This window comes from Dermacentor albipictus, chromosome 2 (assembly GCF_038994185.2).
Source record: "Dermacentor albipictus isolate Rhodes 1998 colony chromosome 2, USDA_Dalb.pri_finalv2, whole genome shotgun sequence".
Classification (NCBI taxonomy): domain Eukaryota; kingdom Metazoa; phylum Arthropoda; class Arachnida; order Ixodida; family Ixodidae; genus Dermacentor; species Dermacentor albipictus.
This window is the reverse complement of record NC_091822.1, coordinates 30,468,309-30,485,495: the sequence shown is the minus strand read 5'-3', so window position 1 is coordinate 30,485,495 and position 17,187 is coordinate 30,468,309. Positions and strand designations below refer to the sequence as shown.

Below are 17,187 nucleotides of genomic sequence, written 5' to 3'. Positions count from 1 at the left end.
TAAAGCTGGCGAAGGAAGTTTAATCTGGCAGTTTTTCTTCGATCAGTTAGTGGTTCCAAGTTTGCGGCTTCCAGCATACTCGTTGGAGAATCATGTCGTTTGAAGCGCTTATAAATGAAGCGCGCGGCTAACCTTTGCATTCTTTCTAATTTTTCAATACCTACCACTGTGTGAGGATCCCAAACGATACTCGAATATTCTAAGAGAGGCTTAACGTACATTTTATAAGCTTTTAATCTTAATGAGGATGTGGAGTCACCTAACTTAAACTTTAGAAATCCTAATCTTTTTCGGGCTGCACAGGTTATATTGTCTATGTGAGGCACCCAGGATAGACGTGAAGTTAAAGTTATCCCCAAGTATTTGCAGTTTTCTACTTTCCTAATCTTATTATCCTTTATTTTGTACAAGTATTCTAGCTTTCTTAACTTATTTGTAATACACATATGCACTGTTTTGTCATAATTAATAATCATATCCCATTCATTGCACCATTCTGCCAACCTATCCAAGGTTTTTTCCAGAAAAAGCTGATCAGAAACAGTTCGAATGTTGCTAAATATAATACAATCATCTGCAAACAATTTGACGCGAACAGGTGATTCCACAATTTTAACTAGGTCATTAATATAAATATTAAACAGTACTGGACCCAGCACCGATCCCTGAGGTACGCCTGAAGTTACCCCCAAAAACCGGGAGCATGATCCATTTATTTCCACATACTGCTTACGACCAGTCAGGTATGAATTTACCCAGTTTATGATCTGTAGGGGTATTCCGAGAAGTTTCATTTTATATATTAGTATATTAGTATATTAGCATTTTGGCAGCGATAGTGGTTATACAGGTGGCTCAGTCAATGGCCATAAAATTAAATGCTGCTACTGACTAATGGCCACTTGTTTAGAGGGCACTGTAGGTTCCGGCTAAATTGAAGGGACTGCAACAGTACTAAAATATGCCATCTTCCTTCTGTAGCAGTGAACACATTGAGCACATGTTGCCCAAGAAGTGAACGTTGATGTTGCAAATAAAATCAGATAACATAGGCTGCAAGATTGCCATGGTTTGGTAAGGCACTTGCCTCCTCTTACGTGTCACTTTCCGGTGTTTAAGAATGTCTCATCAGCGAATGATTCTCCCATGCTGCGCAACTGCAGAGCACCAGTCGCTGTTGGAGCGAGGAGCCCGTCCGGGGGAGTTCACTGTCTTTCACCAGATGGGGTCGCTTCCGGTGACGTATTGCTGCAAGGGCTGGCTCAGGGCCAGCCGAGAGACACCATCATTCCGACAGGCACCGCTGCTGTTGCAAGAGTCACAGAAGTGAGCAACCCGCTTTGCATGTCTTAGAACCATAGCTACTGTACACAACCGTTATTGGCGGCGAATAAGCAGGTCATGTTTCTTTATAGTAAGTGGATGTTATTTTAGTCGGATGGTTCACACAGACACTTGCCTGTATGTTATGCCTTATGGCTTAGAAGTACGAGTACGTAGGGCTATCCTCATGTTTTGCACACCACAAATAAACAAACTGGGAAAGAATCTCAAGAAAATAAACTGGACGTGTGGTACTGCTATGCTTGGTGTTTCCAAAGTCATCTTAATAGAGTAAAGCTTAGGATAATATTATTATGACTGAAGAGTGTCCTAAAGCCCAGACCACATGTATGCTTGCAGACATGAACAAGCTCGCATCTACGTGCCTTGTAACTGCTGCGCCTCACGAGGAATAATGGTTTGCATTCACAAAGATGCGTGACAGCGAGCGCTCACTGGGATCACTCATAGATGCCTTGCAAGACGCCATTCCATACTTTGTTATTGACAGTGTTTGAAAATGCTTCGATATCTCTAAACGTAATTGTTATATTTTTGGAGCTCTTAGGTCAGTATAAAAAGGAAAAATTAGGCATTTTCTTGCGTGATATAAGTCTGCTTCACTGAGAGTTGAATGTGCCATGTCGTAGCTGCGTAGCCAAGCATGCCGACGCGAGGCAGTCTAAATGTGTGATAACAGAGAGGAGCTGTTCACCGAGATCGCACTACGTTTCGACATGTCAGAGCCGTGCTGCACTGTAGGCGCAAGCTTGCGTGCGTCCGCAAGCGTATGTGTGGTCTGGGCTTAATACACTCAAACCACGTTATAATGAAATTGCATCAGACATGAAGGTACCTCTTGTTATATCCAATTTTCATTATAAGCGTAATGCCAAAATTGCCTAAAAGAATGTGGGCATATTGGTTTACCTTTATTTATCTGATGATTTCTTATATCTATGTTCATCTATGGAGATCTGACTATAGCCTATTGAGATACCTTTTAGACCTAATTTATGCATTCATCTGACTAATCTGCTTTGATGCTGGTTCTGCAGTGTCTACATGAGCCCATTTTCTTTATTTGCATTTCTTCTGCCCTTGCAAAGGGAGCCTGTGAGCCAGCTGTTTTCGTCAGCTCGAGGCATGCTGCCTCCAGTGGGCCTCGGGGGCAGCCTGACGGCCGAGGGAAACAACACGTCTTCGCTGCGCCGATCATCCAGCATGCGGCGCGCCCAGTCGGTGGCCGGTGCCAAGCGACGCTCGCTGCCTCTCCAAGTCAAGCACACCACCGTGAGTAGTGCATGCCGTTGCCAGTCCACTTGGTATGTTGCGTTCCCAATTAGAGGATCACTCACGAAAGGTTGTTTCTCCCTTCACTTGCGTATGTTGGTTGCCATTGTAGTGTGTTATCCACGGCTTGCCATGTCTGTGCATGGAGAACAAAACAAAAATATTTTACGAAGAGGCAGTGGGAAAGTAATGTGGAACACCCCTGTTAGAAAGTCAGGAGTGCTGAGTAATGCAAAAGTCAAAATGAGCCTAGCAAGCATTTCGTGCAGTATTCATATCTGGCCAAATTTCTTTAATGTTTCTTGTGCTGATTTGTTTATTTTCCCAACACATATTTAGTGGCTCATTTGCCGTATTTACTCGCATAATGATTGCACTCGTGTAATGATCGCACCCCGCACTTGTCGCAGCGATATGCCGTGTGCCAGCTCTAGCTAATGATGATCGCGCTTACCATCTGTCGAATGCTGTAGAATGCTGCGTGAACTGCTCTCGAAGACATACCAAGTGGTCTGCACGCACCAAACATTATTAGGCAGATGCCCCATTCCATTCCTTTCATCACTTCCCGCACTTACATGAAAAAAAAAAAAAAGCTACAACCAAACTTATCTTGGCTTTATTGTTTGTAGATTCCATAATGGTTTTGGTCAACAACAACAACAACAAAAAAGGCACCTTTCGATTCTTCACATCTGCACTCGCGGGCACGCAACAAATCGCAAGCGGCAACGATAGTGGCCACGTTTACACTGATACGTTAGCAGTGTACCCTATTCATACGCCGACGCTTGCAACACAGCTAAGATATTCGCCCACCCTTAGGGGAAACGTGCCGTATTAGGATAGTAGTGATGGTAAATGCTGCAGCAGCATGCTTGCTATGTGTTTCTATATCACTGGAAGCTAAGCTCGCCCATCTCTGTTTCCGTCCCCTCAAAGAGGACATGGCTACGTTATTGTCGCAAACTTGCCGATATTAACTATATTATTCATTACTAATACGGAAGAAACTGTTTCAATGCGCGTAATGTACTCAAGAAAAAAAAGGAAAATCGCATTCGGCGCGTTCAGTTTCCTCCGCTGGCCGCCATTTTTCTTTTGGTCTCCCGCACTGCTACAGCGGAAGCCGCCTGTTTGTTGACTTGTTGTAATCCCGCAGCAAATTCGGGATGAAAAAAAAAAAAAATCTTTTTGCAGGAAATTTTACCCGTGTAATGATCGCACCCCTGAATTTGCATCAATTTTTGGGACAGAAAAGTGCGATCATTATGCGAGTGAATACGGTACTTTTGGCAGAGGCTGTGTAGTATGCAGGACACTACCGAGACGGCTTTGCAGAGCCTCAGAAGATGGTTAGATTGTGTTGATACGTTGAGGTATAAGTCAAGCGTTGTTAAACGAAGTTGCATCCTGCTCAGAAATATCTTTGTTATATCCATAAGCATACATATACTCATGATATGTTGTATCAGCAAGAAATATTTTAGATTTACTTCATTGTATCTCATAAATTATTTATATTCGTGTCCCCTGTATCAAGCATCTACTGTAGCCACATTCGTCGCGTGTTGGGCTTACATGCAATGTTGGTCTGTGGACAGTCCAAATAACTAATATCTGTGCTCGTGGTCCACGGTGGTTTCCAGGACAGTCTGCTAGAGGTGGTGCGTCGCACTCGCCTCCATTTTGTTCATTGCCTGGTGCCTTGTGAGAAGTCTGCTGCGGGAACCATTGATGCTAGGGACAGTGGCGAGCCTCGCTTTGACGTCGACCTGGTCCGGTCCCAGCTCAAGGGGGCCCAAATCTTGGATGCTGTGCGCGTCCGCAAGCAGGGTGAGTCATAGTGGTGGCATAGGGGTGGTCATGGTGTACTGCACGTGGAGACGCAGCTCATCTTTTGATGGTCCAACTAGTGGCCACAGGATCTATCTTGAGCTATCTTGAGCTAGATGCAAACATAACCCTCTGCTGGCCAAAAATGTCTTGAGTAGCCTTAATATGGAGAGTAATGCAAAACTATATTTTACGAAGTGCACAGCGAGGTTTGTCAAAAGGTCGGATGTGTTGCTCGGTATCACTTATCACTGCCATTGGCATTGTTCATCAGAATTCTCTCAACACAGTATTAACCAGCACATCTAATTGTAACAGAAATTTCAGTTCTTTACGTGATATAATGCATCGTCTCTAAGAGGTCAATATTCGTAATCAAATAATTTTGTAGTTGTGATGCCTGATCTGATGTCACTTAAATGGAGTCGACGTCCATTAATTGGACCCTGGCGGGACTGTGGAAATAGATCAAATTATCCAGTGTGTCGAAGTATGTAGGAGCAAGAATAAAGGGCTGAAATACATTGCTGATTCATTTGGCAGTACAGTAGAATTTCATTCATATGTAATGGAGAAAAAAAAAAAATGCGAGAGAAAACACACTAACTGGGAAAACCTAAATCCGAAGTAAATAAAAAATTTTGCAGGCTCAACTGTAGTTGATTGACCTCTGTATAATGCGAAGTGTAGTGTGAATTGTTGCAGCACAAGGGCACCAACACCCGCTGAGCTGATGGGACCTGAGTGGCCCAAGATGCGCACTGTCGTTTTTGTGACTGCGGCAAGGTTACATTTGCGCTCCTCAAATTCGGCCTGGTTCAGCAGCCTTCCTCGGGCATGGAATTTTGCCACGAAGCTCTGACGTGCCCACCCTGTGAGAATTGAGAATCGTTGCGGCACCGAATCCCAACCTGCATCGAGCTGGTGTGGCCTTAGTGACTCAAGATTTGCTGTGTTGTTTTCCAGTTACCTAGTTGCGACTCAATGAGGAAACGACGGGAAACCGAAATGAAATCGAGCTTGTGGTCGACGGCAGAATACAATGCCGTCAGAGCTAAACCCGACACTCACATGGCATTGCCTGCAGCAGGGAATGGTGGCGCATTTGGGTTACTGCTTATAAAAAGCGTGCAGTACACTGCCACGCGTGCTGTGAAACAGATGGTGAAGATTCTCATTGCAATAGGCTTGGCAATACAGTAGCTGTGAATGCGAGTATGTGACGTGTCATGATCCACAAGGTGATTTGCTGGTGCGGGAGGACTAAGCTAAGCATGTGCCGACATTTTCACGTGACACGGGCAGGCGAGTACAGTGGGGAAGCTACTGTGGCGGGTGCCTACTGCTCTCAATTGCACGTGCCTTGTGCCTTTTAACGCGATAGCGCTAAGGACCCCCCGCGTTGCAGAAAATCCAGTGTCGGCATCGGTGGCATTGTTCATTACAGAAAAATCATCCCGAACCACGCATCCCTTACCACGTGGGCCCTCGGAATGGCATACAGGCATTACTAAACTAATTGAATTCCTCAAAGTAAAATGTTTCAGAAAATTCGTAAAGTACGACTTCCGCACAACCTAAAGGCATGATAGTGTCAGATTGTAATTTGAATATACTAGAAAACATAATTCTGTTACTAGGAAACTCAAACACAAACCCCTTTTCCAGCTGCTGTTCGAGGCCTGGCTTAGTGGCTCCAGATGCTAGCTGAGGGTACAGGGGAACCTAGTGAATGGGCTGTTGTCTTCAATCTAATGAAGTGTGTTAAAGACATGTACTGATGTATACATGAGTAATTATGAATATCCTAATTATGAATGATGTAATTATGAAAATTAATGGTGATTGTGATAGTCCATTGCACTTGAACAATTGTATGCGTATGTATCACAAAAAAATTCAATTTCAAAGAAAAGGAAAAAGCGAAGTAACCATGTCGCTTCTCGGTGGACACCTCAACCGTGCTGTGACGGAAGGAACGCCTGTGTGCTTGACATTGAGACAGGAGCAGAATGCTTCCATTGCTCGTGGAGACCACTAGGAGGAGCGATGACGTCAGCACTACGGCATAAAGCACGGGAGCGCACACTTGTAGTAATTATGTAGCTGTGTGACTCAAGACCATGGCAAGGCGAAGCTTAAGCGTCCTCCAAGGTTTTGTTGTTCACATGAGACCTAGCAGCCGTAAAGCATACGATTCGTTTGTAGTTTGGCGATGTACTGAATGTTGGTGTCAAAAGATTGTGTTTTCTGGCAACATATCAACCGCTAAAAAAGAAGCGTAACTGTGTTAGGTAATATTTTTGTGCTCTTGATCGTGAATATTGGCGCCTTGTATGTAGTGGGATCACATCAACGTTTCTACTGTATTTGCCCGATTCTAAAACAAATAAATAAATAAATTAGAAAACTAACATAGAAATCTACAGGTTTGCAAATAATAATTTTTGAGACCGAATCGAATATCGAATACTTTTCCAATAGTTTTTTGAGTAATGAATAGCCATTATCACAATTAATGTAAAGCAATGTTCACTGTCACTAGTTTCTGTCATTACATAGTGTGTTATGGAGCATTGTTTATGAAAAGCACAAATGGAGCATTAGGAGCAAACAAGTAATTTCTTCACATGCACAGGGCTCTTCAGAGAGTGCGAATGATCGCTGTGCACCCTGTAAAATATGGCAACATAACAATGCTCTACTCCACAAGCTCTCATGTTTTATGTCTATAGTATGCCTGCGGGAGTGAAAATTTACCGTACTTTTGCTCCAATTTTATGTTTATTTGGGCGCAATTGACATTATGAAACATTCCAAAAGTATTCGGATAAATATTCGCATTTACGAATAAAGGCTATTCGATTCTAAGACTGAATCAAATAGGATGCTATTTGATCCGTTATTCGAAAGTTTCGAATATTTACACACCCCCTACAGAAATTGCACCAGAGGTCTCAAACAAAGGAGAAGTTTGACTTCCACCCAACAATTTCCTAGCCAGAAATATGTTGCATGCTTTTGATTCTAGTAGCAAAAAAGTGAACTTCAGCTTCAGTGAACTTCAACTTCTCAAAATGAATCTATTTATACCTGTAGCTCAGTGTCATAACTCTGACAGCACTTCATCACCATCTGTGACAAGCAACATGAAACTGAGCAGTGAGCTAAGAAAACCCAATGCTTTAATAAATCATTGAGGCCCTGAGATCACTCAGTCGTAATTCTTCACTGAAGAGGCTACGACTGGCATCTCTGGCAGTGTCCTCTGATTTTAGAGCCTACTTGCAAAGTCCAGGGGAACTGGGCTTCTTTCTCAAGTTAGTTCCATCCAGCATTCAATTTCATCATAAGTGTATAGATGCAGCTCTGGTTGCCACCTCCTGACGAAGTGGCAATTGTTAGGCCTATCAGGTGGGACTGGCAGGCAACACGGTGTCGCGAGATGGGACGTGAAACCACACACACAGGCTGCAATGATGACTGCATGCATGATGCAGAGTTTGGCGTCTCGAATGGATGAACCGGCGACCACAACCCAAACGCCTACCTAGTTTTATGTCCACCTGCTGAGTGGAGCTGCTGGAGCTCGCTTGTGGGCCTCCAGTTTTGAGCTGAATTTTCACTGCACACTCTAAACTGACAGCATTGTGGAATCAAGGTTGTACCCATGATTCTGCACTTATTGATCAAGTTTTGTGCACAGAAGTGCTATGCAATGTATGAACATGAAACATACCTGTGGTCTCTGCCCTCACCAAGCCTCAAGTAGATATTATTTTGTGAAGTGCAAGGATGAAAAATACCCTCAAATAAATTTTTTGCAAGGGTGGCTTTGTAAAACAGCAAAATTGATCTTACTCTCAAAATTGATAATTTTTTCGCTGCCCGATTATGTGGACATTGCACAGCCTCATTCATGTCTGAAAAATCATTTGGTTATTGTATATGCTTGTAACAAATATTGGAGGTAGCAAAAGTATCTTCATGCCGCATGCGACTTCATTATAACGAGGCTCCACTCTAGTGTTGTATAAATTCTGGAAGCCAGGAAGTGTAAAAATAATCTCTAAGCTTATAGCTTTTGCAGAAAGTGCTTCAGCTTTCCTTTAAGATATAGTATATTTTTTTGGTCTCCTAAAGTCTACTCTAGCATTACATTTGTGTACAGTTAAGTTTGTACTGAAAAGTAACTCGTGCTTTCTTTTTTTTCTGTGGCTTTCTGTCGTCAGGCTTTCCGGAGAACCTTCTCTACTTGGAATTCCGGAGGCGTTACAGCCTTCTGGCATCTCCGGATGCCCGTCTTGTTAACGGGGATTCCGGAGATGAGCGGGCAGCCACAGAAGCGCTGCTCCAGCAGTTGGACCTGGACCCCAGCGGTTACCGGCTTGGTCTTAGCCAGGTCGGTACATCTCTGGATTATTTAAGAGTGCTAGGGGAGCATCTGCCAGCCGATGGGTCGGCACAAATTGACAAAGCATGGCAGCAAAGCAAGCGGCATTACAGTGAAACCTCGTTAAACCATAGTTGGCCGGAGCCCGGAAACAGTACGTACCAAACGGTAGTGCTGTTTAACCGAATAGCATGAGGTCACCCACTTATCCATCGAAAACGGAACTCAGAGAGAGTGCGATGAAAGGGGAAAAAAAACATGCAGTCTGTATTCACTTCGCGCGACAAAAGTGTTATTTTTGTTTGATGCCGCGGCGGCCTAGCACGTTGATGACAGTGGCCTCAAACTTACTGAAGCTGCGGGCCAGCTTTTCAGCCAGCCCCCTCTTCTAGGCAAACACTCTCATGGCAGATTTCTCGTTGCCGTTACATATTCTCCATGCACGTGCGCAGTGGTGCTGTAGAAGTCCTGGGGGCGCTTTTTTCATTGCCGGATGCCGGAGTTTAGAATACTTTTCATTTGGAATAGAATTACGTTATTGCACCCCTGTTCTCGTCGCAACGATTGCATTCATGAGGCTGACGTAACGCGCAGCTTGTGCCACTGTCGGGCCTGAATCGCCCGTGCCGTCGCTTTCTGTGTCGTCCTCATCACTGTCGCTAGTCGACACTTCGGCAACAACACAGGCAACGATGGCGAAAAGTCGAACCTCGTAGCCGACATGTCTTCACGGCCGCAGCAGCGCTGCCGAGCAACTTCTTAGCATTCCAAACGCCACACACTGTAGCCAGCAGCAGATCCCTGTTGCATGCCAGCGCCGACTTCTTCGTGTCAAGTTCAACAGCACGGACGATGTCTAATTTTTCTTCTATGCTGAGCACCCGGCGTCTTTTTTATTCGAGCTTCGGAACGACGCGAGTCCTCACTTGCACGACGCCATAACGCTCTCTGGCACGGCCATAGAAAAAGCACGGCGTCGAAATGATGTTGATGTTGATGTGGCTTTGCGCAAACGCACAGGGCACTTGGAGGCCATTGTACCGATCTCTGAGGCTTGTTGTTCAGCCGGGCCGCCCAATGGAGACGGCTCACCGCCGTGTTTGCTCGATGAAAAGTTGAAACGCTACGTTTTAACCGCTGCGTACGCAATAAGTTGGTACGGTTTATGTGGATACAAAACACATTATGTTCAATGGCCACTGAGTCGGGGATTTGACTTTATTACTACTTTTAAAACGAAACTACTGTTTAAGCAGGTATGGTTTAACAAGGTTTTACTGTACATGCTTTTGCTAAAAGGCATAGCCAAGTGTGAACACCACCTGTCTGCCTTTTCCAGTGCGTACAAGAGGGACAATGGGGCTTCTTTGTTTCCCCTGTCATCAGCTGGGTTGTCTTACAGTGGCACTGTTTTGCATAATGAGAGTCTCGAGTCCGGCAACATTGATGTCTTCAGGTAGCACGTGTGAGTTTATTGACCAGATGCCTCCATCAAAAAAAAGATCACATACTTGTGACGCCTACGGCAGAAAGGATGTTCAACATCCCCTACCAAAGTTTGTAAGTGGTGGCGCTGGTTAACACTCCCAGGGTTAGTTCTCATAGTAACACATAAATACCTCAGAAAGTAGATGGGAGGACAGCACTATGGTAGCTCAATTGGTAGAGCATTGCATGCGTAATGCAAAGGCATGGGATCGTTCCCTACCTGCGGCAAGTTGCTTTTTAATCCGCTTTCAATTCCATTAGTTTATAATTTATTTATTTCAATTAATAAGTACAAGTAATTTCCCCTGTGTTGTCCTTGGTGTCTTTGTTTGCTGACTTCTTATAATTCCATTTGCTCAGTTATGCCATGGCAAGTCCTTACTCTCACCGCATAATGAAGAGAAATAAAATGTTGTCCACCTCTGCCGCTGGGGATCAATTCATGCCATCGCTCTGATGTGCAGCTGGGAGATGGGCATACTCTTCACAGAACTGTCAGGCAATTCCAAAAGGACTTCTTCTTGGGCAAGTTGGTGCTTAGATTTCCTAGGTATACTTTGTGGCACAAAATACATTTCTTGAGAAGGGACAGAAGAAAGGGAGACAGTGAGGCGCTTCACTGTCTCCCTTTCTTCTGTCCCTTTTCAAGAAATGTATTTTGCGCCGCAAAGTATACCTAGGAAATGTCAGGCAATTGGTTGGGCTTGGCAGTTTTTGTGGCATTTCTAGCACTTACAGAGCTGATAGAGATAAGTGGTGACAAAGTGACTACATACCCATTGTGCAGGCAACTGCAGGTGATATGTACATGTAGCGCAGCTCTTGCATCGTGCAGCACTTCTTCAGCGTTCCTCTCACTGAGAAAGGATGTCAGTCAAGAAAGAGTAGTCATGTACCGTTTTCGTCATGTCGTTATCATTGCTGTGCCATTGTTGTGTTACAATCCTCGTTTAAATGCTCTAGGGACAACATTGGTGTTTCCTTCCAAATACACGACGAGGCTTTTTAGCTCCAGGTCTGCATGTTGTTGTTCATCCCAGTCTTCTGCACTTATTATTCCAAGAAAGGCATTGTCATCCTCGTGATCTTGTGGCGGCGAGTCAATGGGGGCGCTTGATAAGCAATCGGCATCAGAGTGTTTTCGGCCGAACTTGTAGATTACAGCGATCTCATATGCTTGCAGTCTGAGGCTTCACCGTGCCAGCCGTCCTGAAGGGTCCTCTAAATTTGCTAGCCAACACAACGCATGATGGTCGCTGACGGCTTTGAGTGGGCTGCCATATAGGTAAGGGCAGAATTTCGCTGTAGTCCAAACGATGGTGAGGCATTCCTTTTTGGTTGTAGAATAATTACGTTCCGCTTTTGACAGCGACCGGCTAGTGTAAGCTATCACCTGTTCAAGTCCATCTTTCCTCTGTCCTTGGACGGGACCGTGACCTAGGCTACTGGCGCCAGTGTGGATTTCGGTATTGGTGTCCTCGTTGAAGTGCGCAAGTACCGGTGGCAGCTGCGTGCGTCTTTCGAGTTCTTGAAATGCGTTGGCCTGCACTGTTACCCACTTGAACTCGACATCACATTTAGTTAGATGTGTTAGTGGCTCAGCAATGCGTGAAAAGTCCTTGACAAAGTGCCTGTAGTAGGCACATATGCCAAGGAATCTACGCTCTGCCTTCTTGTCAGCGGGCTGTGGGAACATTGCGATGGCAGCTGTCTTCTGCGGGTGGGGACGGACTCCAGATTTGCTGATGGCCTAGGAACAGAAAGTCATTGTAAGCAGAGCAGCACTTTTCCGACTTCAGAGTGAGCCCTGATGACTTGATGGCCTCTAGTACTGTCGCAAGCCGCCTAAGGCGATCGTTGAAATTTCTGGCAAAGACGATGACGTCGTCCAAGTAAACAAGACAGGTCTGCCCCTTCAATCCTGCTAAAATAGTGTCCATCACGTGCTGGAATGTTGCAGGCGCTGAACACAGTACAAATGGCGTAACCTTGAACTCATAGAAGCCGTCTGGCGTGATGAAGGGGTTTTTTTCTCGATCTCTCTCGTCAACTTCTATTTGCCAGTAGCCAGTCCTGAGATCCATTGACAAGAAGTATTTAACGTTGTAGAGCTGATTAAATGCGTCGTCGGTTTGTGGAAGGGGGTATACGTCCTTCTTCGTGATCTTGTTCAGTTGACGGTAATCGACGCAGAAACGTAGAGTTCCGTCCTTTTTCTTCACCAAGACTACAGAAGCCCACAGGCTTTTCAATGGCTGGATGATGTCGTCGTGGAGCATTTCGTCTACTTGTTGCCTAATAGCTTCACGTTCTCACGTCGAAACTCGATAAAGGCTCTGGCGGAGTGGTTGAGCTCACTCTTCGGTTATTATGTGATGCTTTCCAACTGGTGTTTGTCGAATCCTTGATGGCATCAAAAAGCAGTCTTTGTATTGTCGGAGAAGATTTCTGAGCTGTTGCTGTTTACTCGGGGGGCGACTTAGATTTATGTTGAAGTCTGGTTCGAGAACTATGGTCGTCGGGGTAGATGCCGCAGAATTCGAGTAGACAAATGCATTGCTGGTTTCCACACTTTCCTCGATGTATGCGATCATCGTGCCCTTCCCTTGTTGATGTGTTTGTACTCCTGGATGAAGTTTGTTAGCATCACTTTCGCTTTTCCTCCGTGCATTCGAGTAATCCCTCTTGTGACGCAAATTTCACGGTCAAGCAATAGATGTTGGTCGGCCTCGATATGACGCCTTCTACGTCTGCGGGTGTTCGTTGCCAACGGAAATGACAATGCTGGAGCAAGTTGGGATGCTGACTTAGTCCTTAAATATAGTCAGGGCATAGTGACTACGAGAGCTCTCCAGCGGTATCGCTTGATCTTCCGACAGCATTATCGATTTCAACTTCAGGTCTATGATTGCGCTGTGTTGGTTCAGGAAGCCCATGCCAAGAATGACGTCTCGTGAACACTGTTGGAGGCTAACGAAGATGGCAGGGTAAGTCCAGTCATGAACGGCAATTCTTGCCATGCATATTCCAGTCGATGTTATTAGGTGTCCTCCAGCGGTCTGAATTTGAGGGCTTTCCCATGCAGTCTTAACTTTCTTCAACTGGGCAGCAATGGGTCCAGTCATGACGGAGTGGTCGGCTCCTGTGTCCACTAAGGCGGTGACTGCGTGGCCGTCGAGAAGCATGTCGAGGTCGGTGGTTCTTTGTCTTGCGTTGCAGTTAGGTCTTGGTGTCGGATCATGGCTGCATCGTGTTGACCTGAAGCCTGAACATAGTGTCATCAGGTCGTCTTTCGTCGGCCTATTCTTGACTTTCAGGCTATGTTGGGATGGCGGTGTCTCATTGGCATGTCGTCATAGCAGGCTTTTTGTCGTCTTCGTTGGCGGCGGAGGATCTTCATAAGTTCGACTAACATCAACTGCACCTCCATCGGTTGCTGCTTTTAGTTTTTCGGATATGTGCTTGCAGACCGGCCCCTGGCTGGGCCAGTGTATTGTCGGCGCTACTGGGACAGGTAGCGGCCGGGTGACGGGGAATGGCATGGTTGTCGTGGGCTCCACTGAGTGGCGGCTAGGTAGTTGGTGTTATTGCAATGCCATTCCCCTGGCTGTGAGCGTGGCGCGTTGATGGCGAACCCTCGCAATCCCAAGTTGTGGTATGAGCATCGGTGGTAGACGTGGCCCGCTTCTTTGCAGTCATAGCATACCAGGCAGTGGTCGGGGGTGCACTATACATCTGTCTTCCTTGGGTAGTGGCGGCGAACGATGGAATTGCGGTTTTAAGGGCTGACCGAGGACGCATGAGGTTGCAACGAAGGTAACATCTTGTGCAGTTCTTCGTTTACAATAGCTGTGATGGTGTCTTGGAGGTCACTAAAGCCCAGTGCCTGGATTGTTCACTGTGGCGTGGACACTTGTGGGGTTCTCCTCCTGTGCTCTTGGGACGAAGGAACGACAACACAGTAGAGCAAACAATCACAAGGACATTCATTGCACCTTTCATAGATCAATGCCTGCTAGCCGAGTTGCTATCCACAAAACATGCCGATGGGCGCGCGACAAATCTAGAAGTCCGACTCACCGCGACCGGATAGCGAGCGAATATGTTCGCCCCATGCTGGATCCCAACGGCTGCTCGTTCGCGTGTACGGTCACGCGAACGGTGGCGCCTTCGAAGGCAGGCCACGCGAGGCGGTCTCGCAGAAGCATGGGTCGGCGCGTGCGAGGGACGTCCACGCTGTTCGCCGATTCGCCGGGAAAGCGCAAGCGCCTTGTCTCTCGGCGCCCAAGTGGCGCCTCGGCGCCTGTCGGTGGCGTTAGCCGTGCAACACTCGCGCTATCTCTTGCACTGCGCCTCAACCACTCTGACCGCCGCGAGCGCCGGGCCATGCGGCGCCGCCACACTTCAGAAGACAGGAGCCATGCGGAAAAACAAGATATCAGGGGACACGCGAGGGTCGCGCATCCCCACACACTTGACGGTTAAATTGCCTAGTGCACATTTTCAGAGTTTTCTCAACTGTCATTGCCTCTTTCAAGAACTCAGCTACGGTCTTCGGTGAGTTGTGGCGAAGAGTTCTTGCTTTACGCCTGGCATCAAAAAGTGGAATTTTTTCTCGTCAGACATTTCCGGGTCAGTGTGCTTAAAAAAAAAACGGGTCATCTCTACCGTGAAGATGGCGATGGTCTCATTGGGTAGTTGCACTCGGGTTTCCAGCAGAACTTGGGACCTTTTTTTTTTTTCGGATAATGCTCATGAAGGTCCTCGGGAAGTTACTGCGGAACAGGTCCCACGTTGTAAGGGTGGACTCCCAGTTCTCGAACCAGGTCTTCGCAGCACTTTCCAAGCAGATGTACACATGGCGTAGCTAATCCTCAGAGGTCCAGTCGTTGAAGGTTGAGATCCTTTCAAAGGTTTCAAGCCAGGTTTCCGGATCCTTCAGCGAAGCTCTGCGGAAGGTAGGGGGCTCCCTGGGTTGTTGAAGCACGATGGGGGACACTGGGGCTGCCATTGTGGTTGTTGAGCTAGCCATGGTCTTCCTGGTTGTATCAGGCAGAAGGCCATGTTCCGGGCGCAGTCCTTGCAGTCTGTGGCGAGCTCACTTGTCTAGGGCGACGTTGGTGTTCTCTTCGGGGTACGAACTTTGTTCACGGTTTTGCAGGGGCATTCGGTACATGAACGCAATAGCACCTCCACCAGATGTCACATAATAGTGACAGTCAAGAAGGCAGCAAAATTGTGATATACGAAACTAGCATTTTATTGGGTGAACCTGTGCCCTCAAAAGCAGGCTACAATCAAAGGACAAGGATAGCGGCGAACACAGTTGGCAATCGGCGAAAATCTGATCTGCTGGTCAAGCGCGTCGGCTTTTATAGACGACTTATTGAACATTCTAGAGTAATCCCTTGTGCCCGCGTGTCTTCCCGAAAGTGCTACACCATTTGCATTGTGCATACATGCAAACAGATTCCACAAGGTTCGGTGACAACAGACAGTGGATAGAACCATCAATAGTATTCCAGAAACTTCCGATACATGTAGGTGTATCCTGCGCTGAGCGATAACATTTGTTAGACGGTGAGAAGCGCTCACCCAAAAAAGATAAACAAGTCCATGTGTCAATATCATATTATGCTGGTTACCTGGCCACAGAGGCACCGAGGGTAATATGCTTGCCGACTGTATAGCCATGTCAGTAACCTCAAAACAAAGTAATTCTTCCATAGCTGTGCCTGTGGTAGATTTAAAGCTTTTCCTACACAGGAAACTGGGGGGCCATCGGCAACGTACGAGGTACACTGAAATACTTAATAAACTTAACGTCATTAAGCCAGACTTAGGACACTGGCCACCAATAACAAAAATACGGCAAACCAAGGTAATTTTCTGCCACCTTAGGTTAGGCCATACTTATGGCGCTCACTTCCTACCTGTTAACTGGTGATGATCCTCCTGTCTGTGATAAATGTGGCAAGACGCTTACAGTCCTTCACATCTTGTTAGAATGTCGCGAAATAGAAGCACAACAAAATAAGTACTTTTCCCTGGCATGCAGACAACACATTCCCCTCCACCCCGCAATATTCTTTGGCATGGAACCACTATTTGACAATAAGGTAGTTTTAACATTTTTATGAGGTGTTGGCACATTGCACATTATCAGACCAAGGTATGCGTAGCGCATCCTCTCCTTAGAGGCTGCTGCTGGGATAGCATATTTATAAAGCACATGACTCCCAGTTCTTGTGTTCAAGGGCTCTCTTGTGAGGTACGAGTGCTACTGTTACTCACATGTTTAGTACATCATCCCTTGGTGACAGAACCTTTATTTCCATAGCATACACCACTAGTCATTGTCATTATTTTATTCCCTGTACATTTTACGCACTTTACAGCAACTAATCTTTTAGGGCTTTCTACAGCCAAGTTACATATACCATTCACATTCTCATTCAAAACCATGATATTTGTCACCTTCTACTATCGACACTTCATTTATTATTTTTTTATTGGCCCTCTTTGGCCACATCTGGCCCTTGTGCCAATAAAATTCATACATCACGATCATCATCATGTCTGAAGATTGAGCCGATTAGGCGCTGATAGGCACATGGTTCACACGGAATATGTGGCAGTGAACTTCACGCCGCTTCAACAGCCGTCAATGTAACCTGCACTCGTGATCTCTGGATCCATTACTGATGAGCCACCCATATGAACATAGTAGCCGTGACCCTCCAACTTGCCATGACCGTCCAGATTTCGGAATCTTTGACAGGTGGCAAGTCACGTACCAAACTTGACAATGAAATTGCATGGACAGTGCCTGCTCTTTACCGTCAGCACAAGCT

At 46.1% G+C, this 17,187-nt stretch overlaps 1 protein-coding gene across 3 annotated transcripts in view; it reads left to right on the top strand.

The window, feature by feature from the left end:
- The window catches only part of LOC135897748 (unconventional myosin-XVIIIa-like), a 364,913-nt gene that overhangs the window by 159,276 nt on the left and 188,450 nt on the right, over positions 1-17,187 (top strand). For all 3 annotated transcript variants that reach the window (XM_065426465.2, XM_065426463.2, XM_065426464.2), the window contains exons 14-17: positions 1,164-1,326; positions 2,433-2,616; positions 4,266-4,452; positions 8,685-8,854. In XM_065426465.2, the coding sequence (XP_065282537.2) occupies positions 1,164-1,326; positions 2,433-2,616; positions 4,266-4,452; positions 8,685-8,854 (704 nt within the window). The remainder of the gene's footprint in view (positions 1-1,163; positions 1,327-2,432; positions 2,617-4,265; positions 4,453-8,684; positions 8,855-17,187) is intronic.